This window comes from Drosophila pseudoobscura, chromosome X, assembly GCF_009870125.1.
Source record: "Drosophila pseudoobscura strain MV-25-SWS-2005 chromosome X, UCI_Dpse_MV25, whole genome shotgun sequence".
Classification (NCBI taxonomy): Eukaryota; Metazoa; Arthropoda; class Insecta; order Diptera; family Drosophilidae; genus Drosophila; species Drosophila pseudoobscura.
In genome coordinates, this window is record NC_046683.1 from 9,978,263 (window position 1) to 10,000,000 (window position 21,738).

The 21,738-nt window shown below is 42.1% G+C and overlaps 1 protein-coding gene and 1 long non-coding RNA gene across 5 annotated transcripts in view; one reads left to right on the forward strand and one right to left on the reverse strand.

Moving 5' to 3' along the window:
* rdgA (retinal degeneration A) overlaps positions 1 to 20,555 on the reverse strand; it is a 118,619-nt gene extending 98,064 nt beyond the window's left edge. For 2 of the 4 annotated variants that reach the window (XM_015186387.2, XM_015186386.2), the window contains exons 1-3: positions 19,940 to 20,555; positions 19,566 to 19,825; positions 12,380 to 12,385 (exon numbers count right to left, since the gene is read on the reverse strand). In XM_015186387.2, coding sequence (XP_015041873.1) covers positions 12,380 to 12,385; positions 19,566 to 19,825; positions 19,940 to 19,969 — 296 coding nt within the window. In that variant the 5' untranslated portion in view covers positions 19,970 to 20,555. Of the gene's footprint in view, positions 1 to 12,379; positions 12,386 to 16,059; positions 16,547 to 19,565; positions 19,826 to 19,939 lie in introns of those variants that run through there. The other 2 variants (XM_002134241.3, XM_015186383.2) reach the window with 1 other exon arrangement.
* Positions 15,826 to 16,493, forward strand: LOC117184801 (uncharacterized). Its single transcript, XR_004470277.1, has 2 exons — positions 15,826 to 15,973; positions 16,018 to 16,493. It is a non-coding gene; the product is annotated as an uncharacterized lncRNA (long non-coding RNA).
* Positions 20,556 to 21,738: the final 1,183 nt, after the last annotated feature.

The window sequence follows — 21,738 nt, forward strand, 5'->3', positions numbered from 1 at the left end:
CGATTTTCTTGCTAGAAAATCATGAAAAATCTCCATTCGATGTCAAATAAATGTCAGCCCTTTTTCGTTTGACAAACAATTAACAGAATAAATGGGTTTTCGCCTTGTCTGGCAATTTATTAAATTTTTTATTTGAATCATTTTCAATTAAAAATATTTTTGTGTATTCAATTTCTATGCTGCTTTTGGGTTTGTTGTTGGTTTTCCTTTTTTTCTACAACTTTTTTGCGGTCGAGCAGCCGAGCCTCGGAAAAACACGGGGAAAAAAAATTTGTTTGTTTCCGAAATTTCGATGTTTTGCCTTTTTTTTGGTTTTCTCCGCTTCTGGCTTTTTCTTTTGTTTGACTCCCACATGAAATATTCAATTTTCATTTTCTTTACGGTGATTTTTTGTTTTTCCTTTGTTATTTTTGTTTGCTGTGCATAAAAAAATCCAATAAAAATTTAACAAAAAATCTGAGAATGGAAGGATTTGTTACCGCAGGAGATCCGTAGATATCTTCGGGATACACTCAATTAGTTATGATAAATGCCTGGAGGATTTAGGTGGAAATGCATTTAAATAAAATTCTAAAATTGGGCTTCGAATAGAAGACAATTATGGGCTTTAGGCTCCAGGCTACAGTCCTTCATATCATATCATATTGTAGCCTCGAATATCTTGGGGCATAACAAGTTTTTCCTTGGACCAGAAATGTACCAAAATTCTTTCTCTCTTTCCATGGGTTTTACAGCAGAAAAAACACTGAAAAATAACCCCAGAGGGTTGGTACACGGACATTTTGATTGCAGATTGTATTTTCGTAGGATTCGCGGCGTTAATTAATAGACATTTTGTTTGGATTTTTTTGGGGGGGGGGGGGGGGCGGGAAAAACACGACATGAATGTGCATTCGAATCTGTAATTTACTTGGCAGTCCGCAAAGCGACATTCCGGGCAATCAATCATCTGGCTCATTGCTGCCCCTTTTTTTTGGGCGAGGGGGGAGGGAGGAGAGAGGGCCCACCGCATTGATAAGAGGGGGCTTTGCAGGGGCCTTTGGCTAAGTAAATATTATGCGTATGATGGCAAATGTATCAGAGTTCCAGCGCGAATACCAAAATACCTGATGGCATTTTAAGTGGAAAACAATGTTGATGCGCGATAGCGCCGGCGATTGATATCATCATCAGCGATGGAAACGATGGCTCTTTAGATACAATTCCTCTGTAGCCGACACTACGACTCCGTTTCTGGCCATCAATCAAGGTAGTGAAAGGAGGACACTTATCGAATGATAAGTCCTACGTCTGTAAGGAGATATAGAACTCTGTGGAACTCCTGAGGAAGGGGAGTGCAACGAGAGAGTACTCTAACGAGGAAGAGTATTCTAACGAGAAAGAGTACTCTAACGAGAGAAAGTACTCTAACGATAGAGTACTCTAAGGAAGGAGACTACTCTAGCGAGAGAGTACTCTAACGAGAGAGATAGAGTCCTGCAAGAGAGATAGAGCTCTGCAAGAGAGATAGAGCTCTAAGGGGTGAGATAGAGCTCTAACGAGAGAGATAGAGCTCTAAGGAGAGAGATAGTGCTCTAACGAAAGATATAGATCTCTAGCGAGAGAGGGAGAGCTCTATGTAGAGAGATAGATCTCTAACGAGAAAGAGAGAGCTCTAAACAGAGAGATAGAGCTCTAACGAGAGAGTATTCTAGCGAGAAAGTAGCCTAACTAGAGAATCCTCTAACAAAACCTAACTCTAACGAATGAAAACTCCATCGACAGAGACCTCAAACGAACGAGAACTCTAGAGAAAGTTTTCTAAAGTTTTTAATATCTATTGAAAATGTAGAACTTTTTCCAAAAATCTTTCAAATTCCGTTTCCCCTACAAAAACCCTTTAAAGCCCACGCTTTTCTGCCAATAAATCCCCCAATAAACAGGACAAATTCATTAAGTCCTCAGCAAATATTTCGATTGAAATTCCATTGAAATAAAATCGGTTTCCAAAAATTAATTTTAATTAAGTGACAAACTGACAAAAACAAAAAAAAATTCTTTTACCGTAATGGCTGTCAATTTCAGGCAATTAAATTGAAGCCCAATTAAAATAAAATTGCAATTAAATTAGCCAACGACAGGGAATAAATATTATTTTCATAGATTTCCATTTTCCAAATTGCAACCATTTTTTTTTTGTTTTTTTTTTTGGGCCTTGGCATTTGCATCTGCTTCAAGGTTGGCCTTGAAACAGAAACAGGAATATCACGTATACGACACCGCTATTGCGTTTTTCCTGTTGCTGCTTCGGAGAAAAATCAAAGAATTTTTTTTGACCTCCGTTTGCGGAAAGGTCCGCTGGTCACGCGCCAAAACTAGCGCTGCAGCTAGTGGGGAGACGCCATCGTGCAGTTCCTTAAACGCAGCGATTAGCAAAAGGACACGTACGGAACGGACCAGAACGGCGGAGGATGCTGCCTGCCCCCTCATATGTGTGTGTGTGCGGGAATGTGGCAACAAGTTTGGTTAACGAGGCTGGCCACCACATGCCGCCAGAGGAGAGCAGCGGAGATCCTTAGCCACAAACAGAGTGGCTCTTGTTGCATGCAGTTTTTCCACCACTCTATTCATCCGAGGTCGGAGTCGGAAATCGGTGGAAATGCCAACGGAAATGGCGGAGCTTAACAAGCGGTTCTTCTTTTTCCTTTAGCCAAAAATTTCCCTTCACAGAAAAACAAAAAAGTTTAATGGAAATGAACATCTTTCAAGCGCAAAAGAAAAAACTATCGAGTAATATGTAAAAACAGGGAGACTCCAGAAAAATATTCAATAATATTTAAGAGCAATATACATGCGGATATACTTACGGATATTGTTTGATTTTACAAAAGAGTCATTTAAATATTCTCAATTTTAATGGGTTTAAAATTTATTACCACTTTTTGGTAATATTTTCCAACTGAAAGCCTATTATCCTATCCTAGTTCTCAACTTAAAAAAATAAATATTTAAAATTTTGAAAGTTTTTTTCTAATTCTTAGCATGTTTTATTATATTTTTCAGTATTAAAAAACTAAAACTTTGAATTTTAATTGTAGATTTCAAATTTTCTTCAAGTTTTTCTTTCCAAATTTTCAAAAATACTAGCAAAAGTGCATTTTGAAATTGTTTCTTGCACCAACTTTCATTATCTAAAATATTCAATACCATTTTTCATCTATTCGGAAACCATCTTTTTTTGAAAACTCTTTGTTTTCGAACCCAAAAAACACACACACACGATTCACACAACACTCTCACGAATTTGGTCAAGAATTTAGAGTTCAAGTTTGTGGGAAATATTCCAAAATTAAAGATTCAAATATTTACCTGTTTTTGAATCCGAAATTTCTAACGGACGCAACGCACTTTCTAGTCGTTCGAATCCAGCGAAAATTTTGTGCACATGTTTGTACGTGAAAGAATCGAATTAGTTTTCACAGGAAACACAAAACGAAAACAACAGAAGCATAAACGTAAAGCCAAGAAAAACCAAACTTAAGCTTACAGATATTTCAATATTTTCTAGTTATTTTTGAAAATACTTTTTTGTTTGTTTTGTTTTTTTTTCCTATGGTTCGTGGAGTTTTCAATTTTAATTAGAATTTTTGTTTGCCAATTGAGAAGTTAAGTTTGGATTTTTGAAAGATTTTTGAAGCACAAACACTCACAGAAACCAAAAAAAAAAATGCTTGATTGAAAATGTTTGAAATTAGTTTGAAAAACTTTTGTTTTGAGGTTTTTGAAATTTTGATGTTGAGTTGTTCAGAGCGTTTCGATGTCTGTCAAGAAGGATAGTCGGGAATGAAGTTATATGCGCAATCGAGGATGCAATCGTGCGTGTGTGTGTGTGGGTGTGTGTGTGTGGGATGGTGAAGCGAGAGAGAGTTCGGTTCCGTGTCGGTTTTTGTTGAGTTTTTCGGTTCTGGTTTGAGTTGAGTTTTGGAGTTGAGTCTCAGTGTTTCTTTTTGTTCGCTGCTGGCGGCACAACGCGCCTTGTCCACTGTTCAAATGAAACTGAGGCCAAAGCGCAGCGACGCCAGGAATATAACGGCGCAATCCCACACACAAGCACACGCGCCGGCGAGAGGCGACGCGACCCACCGACCCACGGACCCGAAAGCCAACAGCCGACAACCGACAGCCGACAGTCGACAGTCGAGAGAAGGCCGCCAGCCACCTCTTCGGGTTTAGGAGCCGAGTGGCGCACACACGAGGGCCACACGATAAACACCTGTAAGCAGGCAGGCAGGCAGGCAGGCCTGCCGGCCGGGCGCTGAGAACGAGAGAGGCGGCCATAGGCGGCGTGGGTGGGCGCGACAGAGAGGGAGATAGATTATGGCTAAAAGGCCATATCAGGCAGGCTTCTCTCCGTCTCGCCGTCTCTCTCCCTCATCCACTCGCCCACGCGCCCATCTCGCTCTCGCTGGCGACTCTCTGGCTGACGCTGTCCCACTCTCTGCCAGGCCTCTGTCGGCGTCCGTCGGAAGCGGAAGGAAACTCAACAGTTGGCACATTACGGAGGAGACGGCGCACGGGGGCGGCGTGGGAGAGCTGCAAGCGCTACTGGTTGCTGGCGTCGTCTCTGCTTCCAGGCAAATCATTTGCTGCGTTCCCGATGCTGTGCATTGCTCTAAAGTACAGTTGCCAACAAAAAGCATGGGTTTAATCGATAATTATCGATACCATGAAATGTGCGAAAAAAGGGCTTTTCATTGCCTAAGGCTCAGATTTATATCATAATCTGTTGCTTCTCCATCGGGTTGCATTGCCGAACATTTGGGGGATGCAATATCGATAAATATCGATACCCTGATATGCTGGACTTTCATTCAGAAACTTTTATGCAAAAATACCTCACAAAAAATCAGAAGAGAGGTCCTTTTTCAGAGAAAGAAGAAAGCCAGAAGCTTGCACTAAGAAACGGTACTTTCAAGGACATTTCAGAGATGTAATTTCCATATTTCAGTGTTCGAAACCCCCATTTTGGTACTTTGTGCTCGCCTCACAAGATTGTTTATTTGATGGGTGTACAAATGGATTTAGTTATGCTTCCCCTTTAATTTTTTCTCTCCGCCAAACATGTCCTCTATCAATTGCGGCACTTCCTTCATACAGTTAACCGCACAAGCCATGGAAGAGCTCTCTGTGTAGCGACACTGGAACATGCAGTCGACTATGGGAATCATGAACTTTGTTAGAGTCCCTTTGATGTCAGTCTCCGCTGGCAATGGCCTGGGCAAGTGACGATCAACGCAGAGTTCCACAGCTAAGGCACTGTCATTGGTGTTGTTACAGCACTTCGTGGAGCACTTAAGGACCCTCTGATGCATCCTCCGCACAAACTCCCGATCTGCGATAATGGAGAAATCATCTACGGCTGTACTAAAGACCTTGGGTTGCTCTTGAACGATTCGGTTAAACGGATTTGCGTACACTTTATCAGCCATGGTTTTAGCTATTAGTCGAGATCAAAAGTTGAGATAAAATTTAGGTCTTAACTGCAAATAATGAACGAAAAGGCAGTGCCTATTGGAAAGGAAATAATCATCGAAAAATAATCGACACAAACTATTTTTGAATGTGAATATTTATGGTATTGTATTTTCGATAGATTCATCTATAGGAATTATAATCGAATTAAGTACAAAAATACATAAAATTATCGCTTTCTAAACAATTATCGATAATAATTTCTATCGGTTTGCCAATAGCCATAGCTCCATAGGCCATAGATCGTGTGTAGGAATGCCGCACAAACCATTTAAATCAATCAACGCCGATGATTAAACCCTTGAGAACTTCTCAATTAATTGCAGGCCACTAATCGAGAATCGAGAAACCGAAACGCGCCTGCTGATTAGTCACTAATCTAATCAAATATGAAGACGTTCTTGTGGCGAGTGGCCCACAAACATGTTTTCCATTGGGGCAATTATATGTGCCACCGAATGAGGCAGATAGAGAGCCAGGGGACGGACTCTCCTGAATAAAAAATTATTAATTTATACGTGTACGGTATAGCCGGGTCCTCCTCCGTGTCTGTCGCGTCGCGCCACGTCGGGTAAATGCTCCAAATAGCAATAATCTCTCCGACACGGACAATGTGGCACACTTTTAGGCGAAAAAGTTCCGCCCTACAATCAATGATTGAATGTCCTTTTGCCATCCGAAAGTCAGCGATTCTTCATTTTTGCCACACGAACAGCACAAGGAAAAGTGCCCATAATTAGGGGCTTGGGCGGTTGATTTTTTTGGTCGGGGGATTTCATTTTGGATCATACATATATTGGAAAATCCCACCAGCTGCCTCTCCCATCGGACGCCGATTAAAGTTGCTTCTGCTTCGCGGGAAAAACGCTCAAAGAATTGCAATTAAATAAATTCAATATTATACCTATTCTAGTAATTTTGTATTATTAATGGAATATAATGAGAAAAGGTTTTACCATCTAGTAAATATTTGCCATTTTCGATATATTTTGAACATTTTCTAATAATAATCAAAATTTATCGGCAAAGATCGATATATATGGGCTATAATCGATAATATTTGCTGCATTTTCTGGGCATATTTATACGAGACACACAGAAACATGAAAGCATTCAAAATTGCATTAAATAATCGAAATTCATCGATAAATATCGATATATAAGGCCAAAAGGGTAATATATCGATCGAGTTATCGGTTAATAATCGATCATAGATAAAACTTATCGACAATTTATATAGATATTTTCCATTTTGGATTATATTTATGAGTAATATACAGAAAAATCAATGGATAATCGATAATATTATCGATAGCATGTGTGCATGGCATGGTCTCTCAATAATTCGTGCAGCTAACGGCCGAAAATTCAATCATTTTTGCGCCTTTGCCCTTCATCTGTCCATCAATTGGCAATCAATGGCCCCAGTGCCTTGTCTATAAGATGCGATTGTGTGTCTGTCTGCAGACAAAGGCATGCCAGTTGGAGAGCAGTTTAAAAGGCAAAAACCCAGAACAAAAACTATGGGAAATTCAGGACAATGGCAGTGGTTGGCTGTGAGGTGCTGGTGGGGGTGTGTCGTCCTCACAAAATGTTTTCACATTATTCAAATGAAATGGTTTTTATTGTCCTGCCACTCTACCAGCAGGAACAGTGCCGGCGAGCAACAAAAACCAATGTAACAAATCAAAACTAATACGAAATGAGGGAAGGGTTGATACTCGTACACGACTAAAGACTAAAGGATACCCTGTGCAATGAGAGCGGAGGGAAATACACATCCCTTTCGCACACTACTTTTGCGGGGTACAAAATACACCCTGAGACTGGGTACAAACATAAACAAAAAACAAACATCGAAGGGAAAACACTACCTGCATTCATGGCATACAATGAATCATTTGAATGAAGAGAAAGATCCCCGGAAAAAGAGGAGAGAAAAACACAGGGACAGAGACAAAGAGAGAGATAGAGATAGAGAGAAAGAGAAAAAGGGTTAAGGAGTGCCTGATTGAAGGAGCAGTGTAAAAACCGTTGGTTGACATTCTTTTTTGGCCCTTAAAAACGTTGCCAGATTGTTGCAAGAAGCAGCAGATGCACTGGGAGAGAGAAACTCAAACAAAAAGGCAACGATGTAGGAGAACCACCAGCTCTCAATGGTTCTACATCCCATGGATCCCATGGTCCACAGACGATCACCTTCGGCATGGCTGGGGTCTGTGGGATGGTTGTGGTTGAGTCGGAGGGCGAGGTGGAGTCACAAGAAGGTAACGAGTCGTCTCCCGGCGAAGTCTTTTACAGCGAGAATACCGATGATACCAATGATGGCGATGAAGATCATCGGAACACCCCTGTAAGGGGCTTTCTGGCCTCGCCTGGCCCTGACCCTAGCCCCTGCGGTTGAGTGTTTATTTACAAGGTTAATTCTTCCTTAAGGTTCTGCCATGAACCGTGAAGCTCGGGCTCACAAAAACAAACAAAAAGGACTTGACTGCAGGCCTCACTGCGACAGCCAGTCAATGGCCCATAGGCCTAGGTTTCATGCCCCATGCCCCATGCCCCGCACACACACAGACACATAAGGTTGCGCGCCCCTCAAAGTGGCAAGTCGAGCAAAACGACGAGGCAAGGACGACGCTGCGACGGCTGTGCGATATGTTAATTTGACAAAAAAAAAAAAATAAGAAAACGAAAGCATCCTTTGGCCGATAAATCGCAGGAGAAAAATTTGGGAAATTGTGGAAAAAGGGTAGCCTTCCTTTATTATAAACCGATAATATATCGTATTTATGCCGAATTTATATTTATTTACTGTTCAAATAAAAGACAGAGCGAGCGCAAAATGCAGTCGATTATAAATCGATGTTTGGTTAATCGTTATCGATTAATTGATAAACTGTTCAAAAAGCAATAACAACAAATCAAATTAAAGCTACCCTAGAAACCTGGACAGATAATTGAGCCAAAAATAATCCCCTCCAAATTCGTCGACATTAATTAATAATTTTTTTTAAATTTGTATTTTTTGTTTAATTATCATCATTTTTTCTGAGAATTTTTATTATTTACTATTTAAAAATAAAAATTTTTGCCGCAAATATGAGTTGGGAACGAAGCGATAATGAATCGGTTATGAATCGGGTTTGAATCCCTTTAATATACTTTTCTTCCAAATCAATATACTTAGAATCAGTTATGAAAAGGTTATTTTCAATACCAACACGTTCTGAATCGGTTCTGATTCGTTTATGCAACAGATTTGAATCGGTTACTAATCTATTCAATATCAACACGTTTTAAATCGATTAAGAATCACTTCTGAATCGGTTATTCATCGGTTATTCATCGGTTATTCATCGGTTATTCATCGGTTATTCATCGGTTATTCATCGGTTATGCATTGGTTACTCATCGGCTATGATTCCTTTCATTATCAACGCGTTTTGAATCGATTAAGAATCACTTCTGAATCGGTTACTCATCGGCTATGAATCTTTTCATTATCAACCCGTTGTAAATCGATTGAATTTCCCTTCTGAATCACTTCTGAATCGGTTATACTTAGGTTATGAATCTTTTCATTATCCAACCATTCCAAATCGCTTCAATCGGTTAATCCTTTAATCAAATAGACATTTTATTCAACCAAAAAAAAGAAAAAACGAGTGCCCCAAGCGATTTGTTCAACCGCTCAACGGCGGATTCCCTTTGTGCGGCGACTATAATGAAAGTATCGCCATTGTAGCGCTGCTACCCTCAAAAGTGTACACGTCTCCCCAACCGCGTATACGAGTGAGCATCCATCCAGCCATCCTTCCATCCATCCATTCATCCATTCATCCCACACCTCAGTGTCAAATTTAATGCGGTTCGCTGTTTATTAGATTTGCACAAATGGCATTTTCAGGGAGTAGGTTTTTTTTTTTTGGCGCCAACATCACACCATAACGTTTTTTTTGGGGGGGGGAGGGGGGACCTCCTGTGGATGCGGAAGTGGGTAGACGAGGGTCCTTCTTTCTAGGCGTTAAGTGCTTGTTGGTGGCATGCAACAACAACTCTATTCGGTGGCCAGAAGCGCCCCCCGAAAGGCCCCGAAAAGCCGACAACGAAATTATTGAAAATTCATTTAAATGTCAGAGAAATGTTAAGAAGCTTAAAAAAAGAAATGGCGCAACATGTCGTATGCGTAATATTAAATATTAAAACGTTTACATTATTAATGCCAAACAGAGAGACAGACAGACAGACAGACAGCAAAGACAGCAAAGACAGACAGGCGGAAGCAGCAACAGCAGGCGAGTGGAGTCGAGTGGAGATTTACAAGCCCCCGAAGGACATTTACAGGGCGGCAGTAGGGAGCTCAATCCCAATTTTCATATCATTTCGAGAGCACAGCGTATCAGCATATTTATGAACACCACATTCATACCCTGCTCTTTGCTGGACCTCAAAATCCATTTGTCAATTAGAGGAAAAATTAAAGGAAGGAGAGACAAAGGTCCAGGGCCAAAGAGCGAATGAAATCAGCGATGCAGTCGACGGGCCCACACCGAAACCTGTTGACACACAGAAGCTGCAATATGCCACGCCTACCCCGCCCACCCCCACCCGAAAACCCTGAGGTTAGATTTTGATTGCCTTTTGCCAGGGTCCACGGTCCACGTTGAGGCCGGAACTTCATGACTAGTAAATGGTCAAGGCATTCAAAGCTGGAGCTGCTCGAATACCCTGTAGAAAGGAGGGGCTTACCTGCAGTTCAGTGAAGAAAGCGACAGGATTAGTGAACCCAAAAGGTCTATCGACTAATAATCGAACAACGATTGACTAAAGTATCGATTTAACGGCTATGACTGGGTTGAAAAGTTGTCAAAAATATCCTTTAATATTCGGTGACGTTTAAATTGCATTAAAAAGTGTATTTATCGATAATAAATCTTCGGTAAACAAAATATCGAGCCATACCGATTAATAATCGATAAATAAAGATAATAAAGTATTAGCTACATATCGTTCATAAGTTTTTGGTTTGTTGTTAGGGAAACAATTCGAAATCGATTAAAAATCGAAGGAAAATCGATTGAAATATCGATTTATTTTACTCGAGAGTCTATCCTTTCGGTATGTACCTTTGATCTACACGTGAAATGTATTCGGTTAGTGGTCTAGATTTGCCAATAATGTTATCGATAATAAATCGGAACTGAATTTGCACCAAAAACGCTTCAAAATCATTTGTGCCATAGTTTTGCGTTTATTATTCAACAATTTGAAGTTATATCCTGTCATTTGGGCCAATCGACCATCGACATCCATCATTGATGCACTCATACTCGTTTTGGACTGAGCAAACAAATGCTCGTAAAACTGGTAAGAATGGGGGAGTTGATTGGAGGCCCCACACACACACACACACACACACACACACACACACACATTGGGGATAACCGAGTACCGAGTGCATCTCCTCTGCCTCGCAGCGGAAATTCCGCTCCATTCCACACTTCCACGTGGATTGCGGATTGCGGATTGCGGATTGCCACTCTCTTTTTGGTGGCGGTCTGTCATAAAAATCTGCGTATGCATTCGTCCTCGCAGTTAATTTCAGTGTCATGCTTAAGGCTCGTAAAATCAACTGCTCTTATGGATCCGATTCGATTCGATTTGCTTCGCATGGATTGGATTCATTCTGTGTCTGTATCTGTGTGTGTGTGTGTCTGTGTGTGCCTGTGTGTCTGTGTGTGTGTGTGTGCCACATTGTATAACATTCATATCACATTTCATTTCCAATATACTCGTTCTTGTAAGTATTTTTACATTCTTCCATTGTTGCCCTTATCCGTTTTCCCTTTTTTTTTCTGCGAAAGATTCCCCAAACCAGATTTAGCTTTCGGCAAAGACACGTAACGCTCCGCCAAGGGACCCGTGGGGGAAAGTTCCCTAGAAAAACGTGTAGCAAAACCTGAGTGTTGTACAAGCGACTGAGCAGGGGGGGGGAGTGGCATTCGAGTAGCTGTAATTATTGATGGCAACAGAGAACACTCCCCTTTCGAGGGTCTCCCTGTTGTCATTTGTCTTCTTTTTGTCTTAAACGTGCCATGCCCCTGATTGTTGCAAATACGTTTACTTGTAGACAAAACCAGCTGTCACATCAGGGGATGAGAAGCAGGAGCATGAGCAATGTTTAATGAATGATAATCCCTGACAATCGAAGCAATCAAAGTAATCGAAGCAGTCGAAGCAATCGAAGCAGTCAAAGCAATCGATACAATCGAAGTGGCAACGCTTAACCACCAGATGGCATCTCTTTTCATACGCATAAAGATGATCTTCTATACATATTCTGTATTTTAGAGCTGTGATCTCTATTCTTTACACATTTCGAATGAGAAATGTATTTCTAGAGCTCGTTTCCTGCCCTGAAATTTCGATAGAAAGCCACAGATGGCATCTCTAAAAGCTAAAGTCTTAAATAGAATTGGAATCATCAAAAACTCCACTGAAAGACAACAATTTAAACCTTAAAATAAAATATAAATACAAAGAATATGCATATAATATACCAACCATTATTCTTGAAACATTTTCAATATATTTGCACAACATTTTCGGCTCGATTTGTGTCGCATTCAAAGGCTTTGGCTATTTGTATTATTTAATCAAATGTTTAATTATGTTTCGCCGCACAATAAACAAAAGGGGAACTGCATTCAGATGCCCACGAAATGAAGGAAAAGTAAATACCTGACGGAATGTGCCCGCCCGCCACATGTTTTGTGGTGGCTTTGTAAGCGTGCCACACACTCGGTGTGGCAGCCACGCAGCGTCTTTTGTTTCGTGGGGTTTCAGACAAATTTCGGGTTGTACTCACGTATCACTGAAACGAGAAGGAACAAAAAGAATATAAAAGAAAAGCCGTTTAAGTGAAGGCAAGAATAAAATGGAGAAAATCAATATTAAAGTAGACAGGAAACGGAAGGGTCTTTGGGGCACAGTACAGTGCGTTTCAGAATGCCAAAAAAAAAAAGAGAGAGAAAGATCTGAGATCCATGAATAAATATTTTATGGTTCTTCAATAAAAAAAAAGATATACAGAGAAACGTATTTTTTTTTCCTTTTTTGCGCGCATACTTTTGCCACGCACTGTCTATAGATGTTTATGGAGAAATATTTGCTTTTGCCCGACAATAAGCGTCCTGTTTAAAGAGGATTAAAATGTGAAAAATCACAACAAAATATAAACGAAAAAAAAAAAATAAATACAAAGAAAAGCGAAAGCGAAAGCGAAAGCAAGAAAAATCGATGGAAAGAAAGAAAGGCTTCTTTAAAGAATAAAGAAGTATAAAAAAGCGTAACCGAATCGGCGTCCAAGCAAATCGAATAGAAAACCGCATATGCATCAAAAGCCTCAACAGCAGCAGGCGGCAAGAGGCAGGCGGCAGGCGGCAGATGCCTGGAGGATGTGGCATGGGGCATAATAGAATTTCTGAATCCTTTTTCCGGCAACAGGACACGCGCTCCCTCCTGCCACACGCTCCACACCCCCTCCACATATGCACGGCAGTGTCCAGCCCGAAGGCAGCGCTCAAACGCAAATGCAGCAGCCTCCCCTCCTCCGACCACTGAAGGCCGCCCCCACCCGGCGTGGGCGCCCCTCTGGCACAGCAAAAACATGGGGCCACACACGCCACACACAAAACGCGAAATATGAATACCCTGGCACCGAAAAAGCACTTCAATTGGGGTATAAGAAAAGAGGCAGCCATCGCACAATCCCGCTGGAGATTCTCAATTTTAAATTTCGAAATATTTGGACAAATTTAAGGATGTGTGTGCACCAACCCGAAGGGGTAGAAGAGGGGTTTTATGGTTATCGAAAAGCAATATCTAGAGAGATGTCGATGTAGAGCTATCGATAAGGGTTTTGAGAGCGAGAGAGGGGGCATAAGGGGGGTATTATCGGGAGAGAGCATCGAATTGGGGTATAAAATGGCTAGGGATAAGTATCAGAACAGTTATCGAACTATTTATCGACCAAGTTATCGGTTTAATTCGTTTAATTTATCTAAAACTGTATCGAACGAGGTATCGAAATGTGATATCCACAGATGGGATATCGACGAGGTTATCGAACACTTTATCGACCAACTTATTGGTTTAATTTAGATAATTTACCTAAAAATATATCGAACAAGGAATCGAATGAGGTATCGAAATGTGATATCCAAGAGAAGAGGTGGGGGATAACGAAGAGGTTATCGAACACTTTATCGACCAAGTTACCGGATTAATTAAGATAATTCTTCGAAAAATTTATCGAAAATGTATCCACAGATAGGGTATCGAAGAGCTTATCGAACACTTTATCGACCAAGTTATCGGTTTGGTTTCGATAATTCATCTTAAGCTGTATCGAAAAAAGTATTGATATATGATTTCGAAGAAGTCATCGATAATTTATCGGAATAAAATTATAGAATGTGTAGCGAAAAATGTTGAAATCATGGCAACGAAAATAAGTCACATATATGGTATCGCAAGTGGTATGGAAAGTGGTATCGATAGTGGTATCAATACTGGTATGGATAGTGGTATAGTGATAGTGATATCGACAGTGCTATTGAAAGTGTTATCAAAATTGGTATCGAAAGTGGTATCGACAGTGGCATCGAAAGTGGTATCAAAAGTGGTATCAAAAGTGGTATCGAAATTGATATCAAAAATGGTATCGAGGGTGGTATCGAAAGTGGTATCGACAGTGGCATCGAAAGTGGTATCAAAAGTGGTATCGAAATTGGTATCTAAATTGGTATCGAGAGTGGTATCGAGGAGGATCGCATGATGTATCGATCGGCGAGTGTCCAAGACATACCGAACGAAGTATCGGAACGGGAATGGAATGGTGTGCAATACAGACCCAAGCCACAACCGATTACAGGGTACACGGAGCTTCTGTCACCATACCATGCATATGCGTGCGTATTTTTGTTGTATTCTACCGTTTTCCGTGCTTTTGGGCAATTTCACTTGAAATGTGGCTCGCTCGCATGTGCAGGAGTTTCCCCCCTCCTCCCCCCCCCCCCTAGGAGGGCACGGGAGGGGGGTGGTCTCCGAAAGGGGCGCGTATAATAAGCATAACAGCTTTGCAGCAACCTTTTGCAACATCGTCGAGATGCGGCCAAAGCGAAGCGCTGCAAGCATCAAATATTTTCGCAGGCTCCCCCGCCCACCGATTCCCCGGGAAAAAAAAACCCCCGTAAAATCCCGTAAAATGTACAACGTGTGGCCATGGCAGTGGCACTGCTAGAAGACTCGGCAGGAGTATGCCTCAGAGCTACGAAAAAAAAAAAAACCGGCGAGGCAGCAATAAAAGCACGCTTCCACACCCCGCGCCGGATGCACAGGATACCCTCGAGAGATGGGACGAGAGACGAAACTATGAAAATACTCTGCACGCATCTGAGATACTTTTGCTCATTTATGAAGTATGCTTTCCGCAACACTTTTTAAAGCGTATCCTTGGGGGGGCAAGGGCAATTTTTTAAACCATTTTCAAAGCTCCGAATTTCTACGCAGCTTAGTGGAAATTTCTTTAGTATTTTGCTGTAGCTGTAGCTGTCGCTGTCGCTGTCCTGCTGCTTTTTCGGCACCCCCCCACCCCCCCACATGCCACGAAATCCCCCTTGAGCGCTGCATCCTGCATCCTGCTTCCTGCCTCCACCACACATGCATTAAAGCTGTTCTGTGCGGCATGGAGGGCCATCAGTGGCTTCGCCGCCATTTTGTGTTTGTGTGTGGCATGCCTCCTGTGGCGGTGTATCTTTTTGGGTCCTTCTGCATAAATGTTTATTCATATTTCATTTGTTATCACCGCCTTTGGAGGTCGACTTGCATTTGCATTCGCCACAAAAATCCCAAGTGATTAATATCCTTCGATGGTAATTGAGACACAGACAAGGGGTTCGCGGAGCCTGTGAGTGCAACGGGAGGCTTCTGTTTTCTGCACAATTAACCCGAAATTTGTAAATATTTACACGCTCCACGCTCCAGTCGACGACTGATTCAGGTGATGGCTGGCGCCTCCATCAAGGATACTTCATTAATTTTAATTAAGCGCCCAACAGTCCAGGACATGGCCGAGTGTCAGAGCCATTGCCTGATGGAAGGAGACTGCAGAATCCCCACCCAAAAAAAAAAAAATTCCTGGGGCCTACAGACTCGTATTTAAGCCAGGTGCAGTCCTTCCCAAGAGCCAGAAAGTAGGCTGGAAGAACGGCTGGAGTTCTACAACAAATCTCCCTTGTTTGAACCTCATTTTGGGCCTCAAACTATCTTTGAAATTCCCATCAAATGTGGCTCGATAGAACATCAAATGATAGTCAAAAATAGGAACAAAATTTCGAATCAGTTTAAGGTGAAATTTGAGCACAGCAGAAGCCACAGCTAGCCAGAAAGTGGACAAAAAGTGAGTCATCGAAGGGACAAACTTCTTTCAATTATAGAAAATAGTTTCCAGGAAAGGCAATCGGTGATCAATCGTCATGTACTCACTAGTCCAGCAACTCGATATCGCCTTCATCCACCTCATCGTCATCATTCTCTTCTCCATGGTCTTCAAAGATAGCATCCTCGTCGTCGTCATGCACGCGATCGGGGGTCCGTTCATTCTGGTTACCGTTGGGGATTTTGCCAGCAATACGACGACCGCCCCGTGACATGGGCGGCGGGGAGTGACGTCGATTGCGTGTGGATTGAACGGACAGACCGACGCCCTGCTCAAGATTCTCCTCCTCCTCATCGCTCTCGATCTCAATCTCATCGACATCGCGCTGACTGACCCTTCGCTCTGGCATTTTATCAAAACTTTCTCGTATTCCTTTGCACAAATCCTTTGTTTAAATCAGTCTTCACAACACAACAACAAAAACACCCACTCTGGATACTTTGTAAGAATGTTTTTTTAATAAACTAATTGTTTATGGGGACTTGTGTTTCGACTTTCGACTTACGCATAGACTTGCAACGAACGCACTGAAAAATCGCAATCGACGGATGAAACGGAAAACGGAGAACGGCCGCCGTGGTGCGACTTTCAGGGGCTTCACATCGCGAGACCTTAGACGCGTCCCCAAGCGGACGGCGGCTCTGTCCGGGCTAATTCAATTAGATAACCGAGCCGAGGTGCAGGTAGCAGATACAAAGATAGTTCAGCAGGGTATACGACTGAGAGATACCCTCCACAAGCCTCCTCTCTGTCTCTCAGGCGCTCTTTTTCCCAGTGTGGCTTAGCAGTAGCGGTAGGAGCACACACTCTGCAGGGTATACAACAAGAAGAGCCAGAGCTGGACTGTCACTCAAAGACTCTTCTGTGTCTCTTCCCTGCCGTCCGCTTTGTTTCTCTTTTGTCCGTAAGACGACTACTACACCCGTAAGCGTAGCCCTAGACATAAAATGGGTCAGCGATTTTCGGGGCCGACATTGTGGCGATAGGAAGGAAGCCCTTCCACACGTGCTGCTCCCCGACTTTCTGCACCCAAAGAAAACGCAAACATTTGAAACAATTGCATTGATTTGATTCTGCAATGCCCAATCGATTGGGGGTTTGGCTTGGAATACTTGCACTCGCGTGATATTCAACAACAAAATATTTAACAATTATTATCTGTTTTTTTGCTTTGGCAGTGCTTCCGGTGCTCCTCCCCCATCGAGCGCCAGTCGAACCATAAAAATGCAAATGAGTTAGGACCGCAACGAGTCCGATTTAATGAGCCATTTCAATGCCGCTGAGGCTCTGCAATTGCTTCCCCCTGATGTTGTTGTTGATGCTGATGATGGTAGACCCAAACCTGGCCACAAAAGCCCATCATTCAACTCATTATAGCTGTATATTTGCAAAAACAGCACCGCCACAACATTTCCAATTCGAAAGCTCAAAGAGGTTGCCGGCGGTCCGCACTTTTCCGCAATCGCAGCCATCTGGCAGCACTGTCACGAGCGGCGTGAAGTTGGTTGCTCCAGGTCGCGGCGTTGCCACACGGAAGCGTCTTCTGGCTGAAAGTTCAGCCGAGTTCAAAGACTACTTCTACAATCCCTTCGACAAAGATTGGTTGTACAATGTTGCTGCTGCTGGCCACCCTTCTGACCTCTGTACAGAACTGATTTAAGCGTTTAATTGGGGTGCTAGCGAAAATATAATTACTCCACTGCGATGGGTATTGTCCGATGGGTCCGCAGGAGGTCACTCTGCCAATTATGGTGTTGCACATTAATTGAAGTCGTTGCACTGGCAACCGGCTTTAATTATGCGACGAAGACGAATGAACGAGCAACCAGACGACGGCCGGTCAATGCCAAGGGCGACACATACTCACTTTTGCCGGCAACGAGGACAGTGAGGCAATAAAGCGAGACGCCGCTGCCACGTGCAGACAGAAGACAGCCGAACCGAAGCGAATCGAATCAAAGCTCCGTTCAACCAAAAATCAAAAACAGACACAACCTTCAAATACACAAGAAATACACGCACAAACAGAAACAAAACAAAAACTCAAAACAAATGCGGAAGCAGCGAGCGAAAAAACATGAGAAATTTGCATAGAAATTATATGATGGCATGATTTGATAAATGGGGCTTTCTTTCAGGCATTTTTTTGGTACTTTCAACGATTTGTGGACTTTGGGGGCAGGGATCTTCAATTTTCAAAACGATTGATAGGTTTTTTTTACCTGAAGATTTCGACAAAGGTTTTATATTACAGAGAATTTTAGGAAGCCTTTTCAACGACAGAAGAAGCCAAATCCGAATCCAATTCGTTTCGTTTTCAAATAAGCCAGAATGAAGAGCAGAAGATTACTGAGGACCAGTCCCATGCATGCCTTTATTTCTATGATGTACGTGACACTACCCAAAAGAATTCGTTCCGTAAGTTCCAGATGAGGCTAGAGACAATCACTGTCTTCCTCATTAGTGATATACTATGCTTCTGGGTACTGTCTCGGTGGCAATCGTTTGTTTACTTTGGAGGTGATCATCGTGGGACTAGATGATCTACCCAGAACGTGAGCAATGTACAAGTTTTGTGAACTTAATTTAAATGGATTTTGAAGAATTCATAGAATAAACGGCACCCCGGTTAAAGTCTCTTTAAGTTTAAATTTTGTTGATGAATCGAAGAGGAGCCACAAGGAAACAAAATAAAGATTACTTCAGAGATGGCTTGTTTATCTGAAGATCAGCATCAACCATGATGACACCTCGGAAGCGTTAAAAGAGGTAGCTTCGAGCAGTAAACACACCCATAAAAGGTACAAAAAATCAAGCAGAAAACACTCGTAAAATGCAACAATTAAAACAGCAAAAGACAAGTCAATAAACAGGCCTAGAATGGCGCTTGTTTGATAAGAACTTGCCAGCATACCAGCTGAGAGAACTGAGAGAACTTTTCTTTACTTTTCTTTTCAGATAGTAGTGGAGGTAATAATGTTTCATCAGATCGCACGGCAGGGGCGACTATGGTCTTATCTTAGCGGTGGAGAGGAGAGCCATGAAGTGCAAACATCTCTGGAAAACGAGCGTAAAACAAGACAAATTATAGCCAGGCCAGAAACAGGTGGGAGCTCCCAGGCAAATCAGCTGCTGCCAAGCATTTATCAGGTGATGCCGTAGGCAAGCAGTTCAATCAGCTGACAATCAGTTCTTTCATCTTAAAAGCAGTTCAATCGATTTCAGCACTACTTATGTACATCCCCCTGCGTGGATTTTTAGTGAACTTTTGGCTACCGAATTTCGCATAATTCAACAATTTGTAGTCCAAGTTTGTCCATAATTAAAAAGCAACGCTTGGCGAGTCCCCCCCGATGTTCATCGACGCATGCAATCCATTTTTGGTACCAAATCGAGGCGGTGAATCACAACGCGAGAGAATCTCGTGGGAAGACAGAGAAAAAGCTGAAATCTGAAAGCCAAGGCCCTCTCGGCTGCGGCGGTTCTAACGGGTTTCGAGTGATCGAAACAAGTTCAAGGTTGCTTCAAGCTGCACTGCAGCTCTTTGACTCACCTGTTGGCAGCGGCATAGGTGTGGGGGGGCGGCTTTTCGGACGACTCGCTGGCTAGAAGAACCCCGCCGCCGGATGTCTCTGACGTCACGGGCCTGTAGATCAACGGCTTGACGTTGCGCTCAAAGTCATCGAGGAAGACCACATCGTGGACGGGTATCAAGCGATGGTCGCCGCTCACATTGAAGTGCAGATCGCGAAAGGGTCCATTGAAGAGGCAGCGCAGTGGGGAAGTCACCAGGGCAGTGTCCTCCGAAGGCAGCTACAGGACAGGGGGCAAGGATTTACTACATACATACATACATACACGGGGGTACGAGGTGTATTACGGGGGTACTACGGGGGTATTCTAGGTATTCTAGGGGGTAGTGCACACCTTGATTTTCCCATTGGCTGCAGAAAACATCAGGACACACACACACACACACTTTCAAACCACACACAAACAACGAATTAAAACAAAAACAAACACGGATCTACTCATAGGTTTGTGTGTGTGTGTGGGTGGGTGGGGAAGGAGATGACGGATACGTGTTAGGGATTGGATTAACCGTAGAACCCGCTACAGAACGCCAATGTAAATTACAGTAAACGAAGAACAAGAGAGCAAGACAGAGAGAGAGAGAGAGGGTCACGAAAATTTCGACACGCGTGCGTGGAGAGTGGATCGCGGCGCGAGAGACTCTCTTTTCAATTAACAGTTAACAAAAAAAAAAAAAAACCACAAAACACAACACTTGCACAATTGAACGACGGCGACAGCGGCGGCTGCGTCTGCGCCTTTACTTTGCACCAAACATTTCACTCGTTGCAACAGCAACAACAACAGCCACACAAAAAAAACCGATCGCGTTTGCTGAAATTATAGATAAATCACGGAATTTCGTCGTTATTTTGCCGATCGCGTCGTTGGTCTGAGCGGCGTCCGTCGGCGGTCTTCCAATTGGTCCAGTACGATGGAAAAAACAATACAACAAATAAACAGCTGGAGTTTCGCCGATCTGGCAGCGCGAGAACCCATCATAGAGCTGCCAGACTGAAGGAAAAAGATTCTGCCCAGCCATGGTTTGTTCCAATCAGATTATCAGCTACATGAATTCTCCAGTTGGAATGAATGTATCTCCATAAAACAGGGAGAATATTTTATTAAATAGTTTTACACGAATTCTCTAGGCATGCAGAAATCAGTGAGTCTCTGTTTTAAAGCTATATGTACATACACACAAATCAAATCAATTGCATTAATAGGTCAATTAATGTCAATCTAGGAAAAACTTATTACTGGAAAACAGAATTTCAACATTAATTTGAGCAAAACGGGTATAAAAATGTCCACTCATAGTTGAAACCAGCAACATTGAAGCTAGCATTTCAAACACATCTACGTTTAAGCTTTGTTTAAACCATGTTTTATAAACAACCCAATAAATAAGAGTCCTTAAATTCTGCTAATCTTGCAGAAAATAGATTCATCAATTGGGTAAAACAATGCTTTCAGGGCTGAGAGCCCTAGCTAACTAGTAATTTTAAACCGAATCTCAAAATCGAGGAATATGATTTCCGATTCATGTACAGAGAACGATTAACCTATTGTCGACCAGTGGTTATTAAAATACACTCCACGAAATTGTTTAAGCCTGACGAAGTTTAGCTCAGTCCAGGTGTTAGATATCGTGGTCTTTTTTTATAAGTTTTGTGGAAGAATAGGATGGATTTACAAGAATTTATAAACCGTGTATTTTTCCGCAGCCTCAATTATGTTTTTTAACCTATTTAAATAGAAGGGGGCTAAAAGGGCTAAGTTCGTTTTTTTCATCGGTATATTTTGAATATGAGCAGGTATATTTCGGTATATTTCTGAGTGTCGAAGACATAATCGGCTTTTCGTCTTCATGGTATATTCGACAAGTGGGGTGGATTTCATCTTGCATACATTGCATTTAATGTTTGGTGTTGCCCATTATCCATACCCTATTTTTTCTTCCACTAGTGGCATGGTGACCGTATCTGGTATTTATTACTTTTCGGTATTTTTTAGATCAAAATTGTACCGACGGTATATAGGTATATTGTGGTATATTTTGTCAATTTCATCAATCTATTAAATTTAATTTCCAACGGTATATAGAAAATCCAATGAAACCATTATTTAAAGTAAGTTATTAATTAATTCAT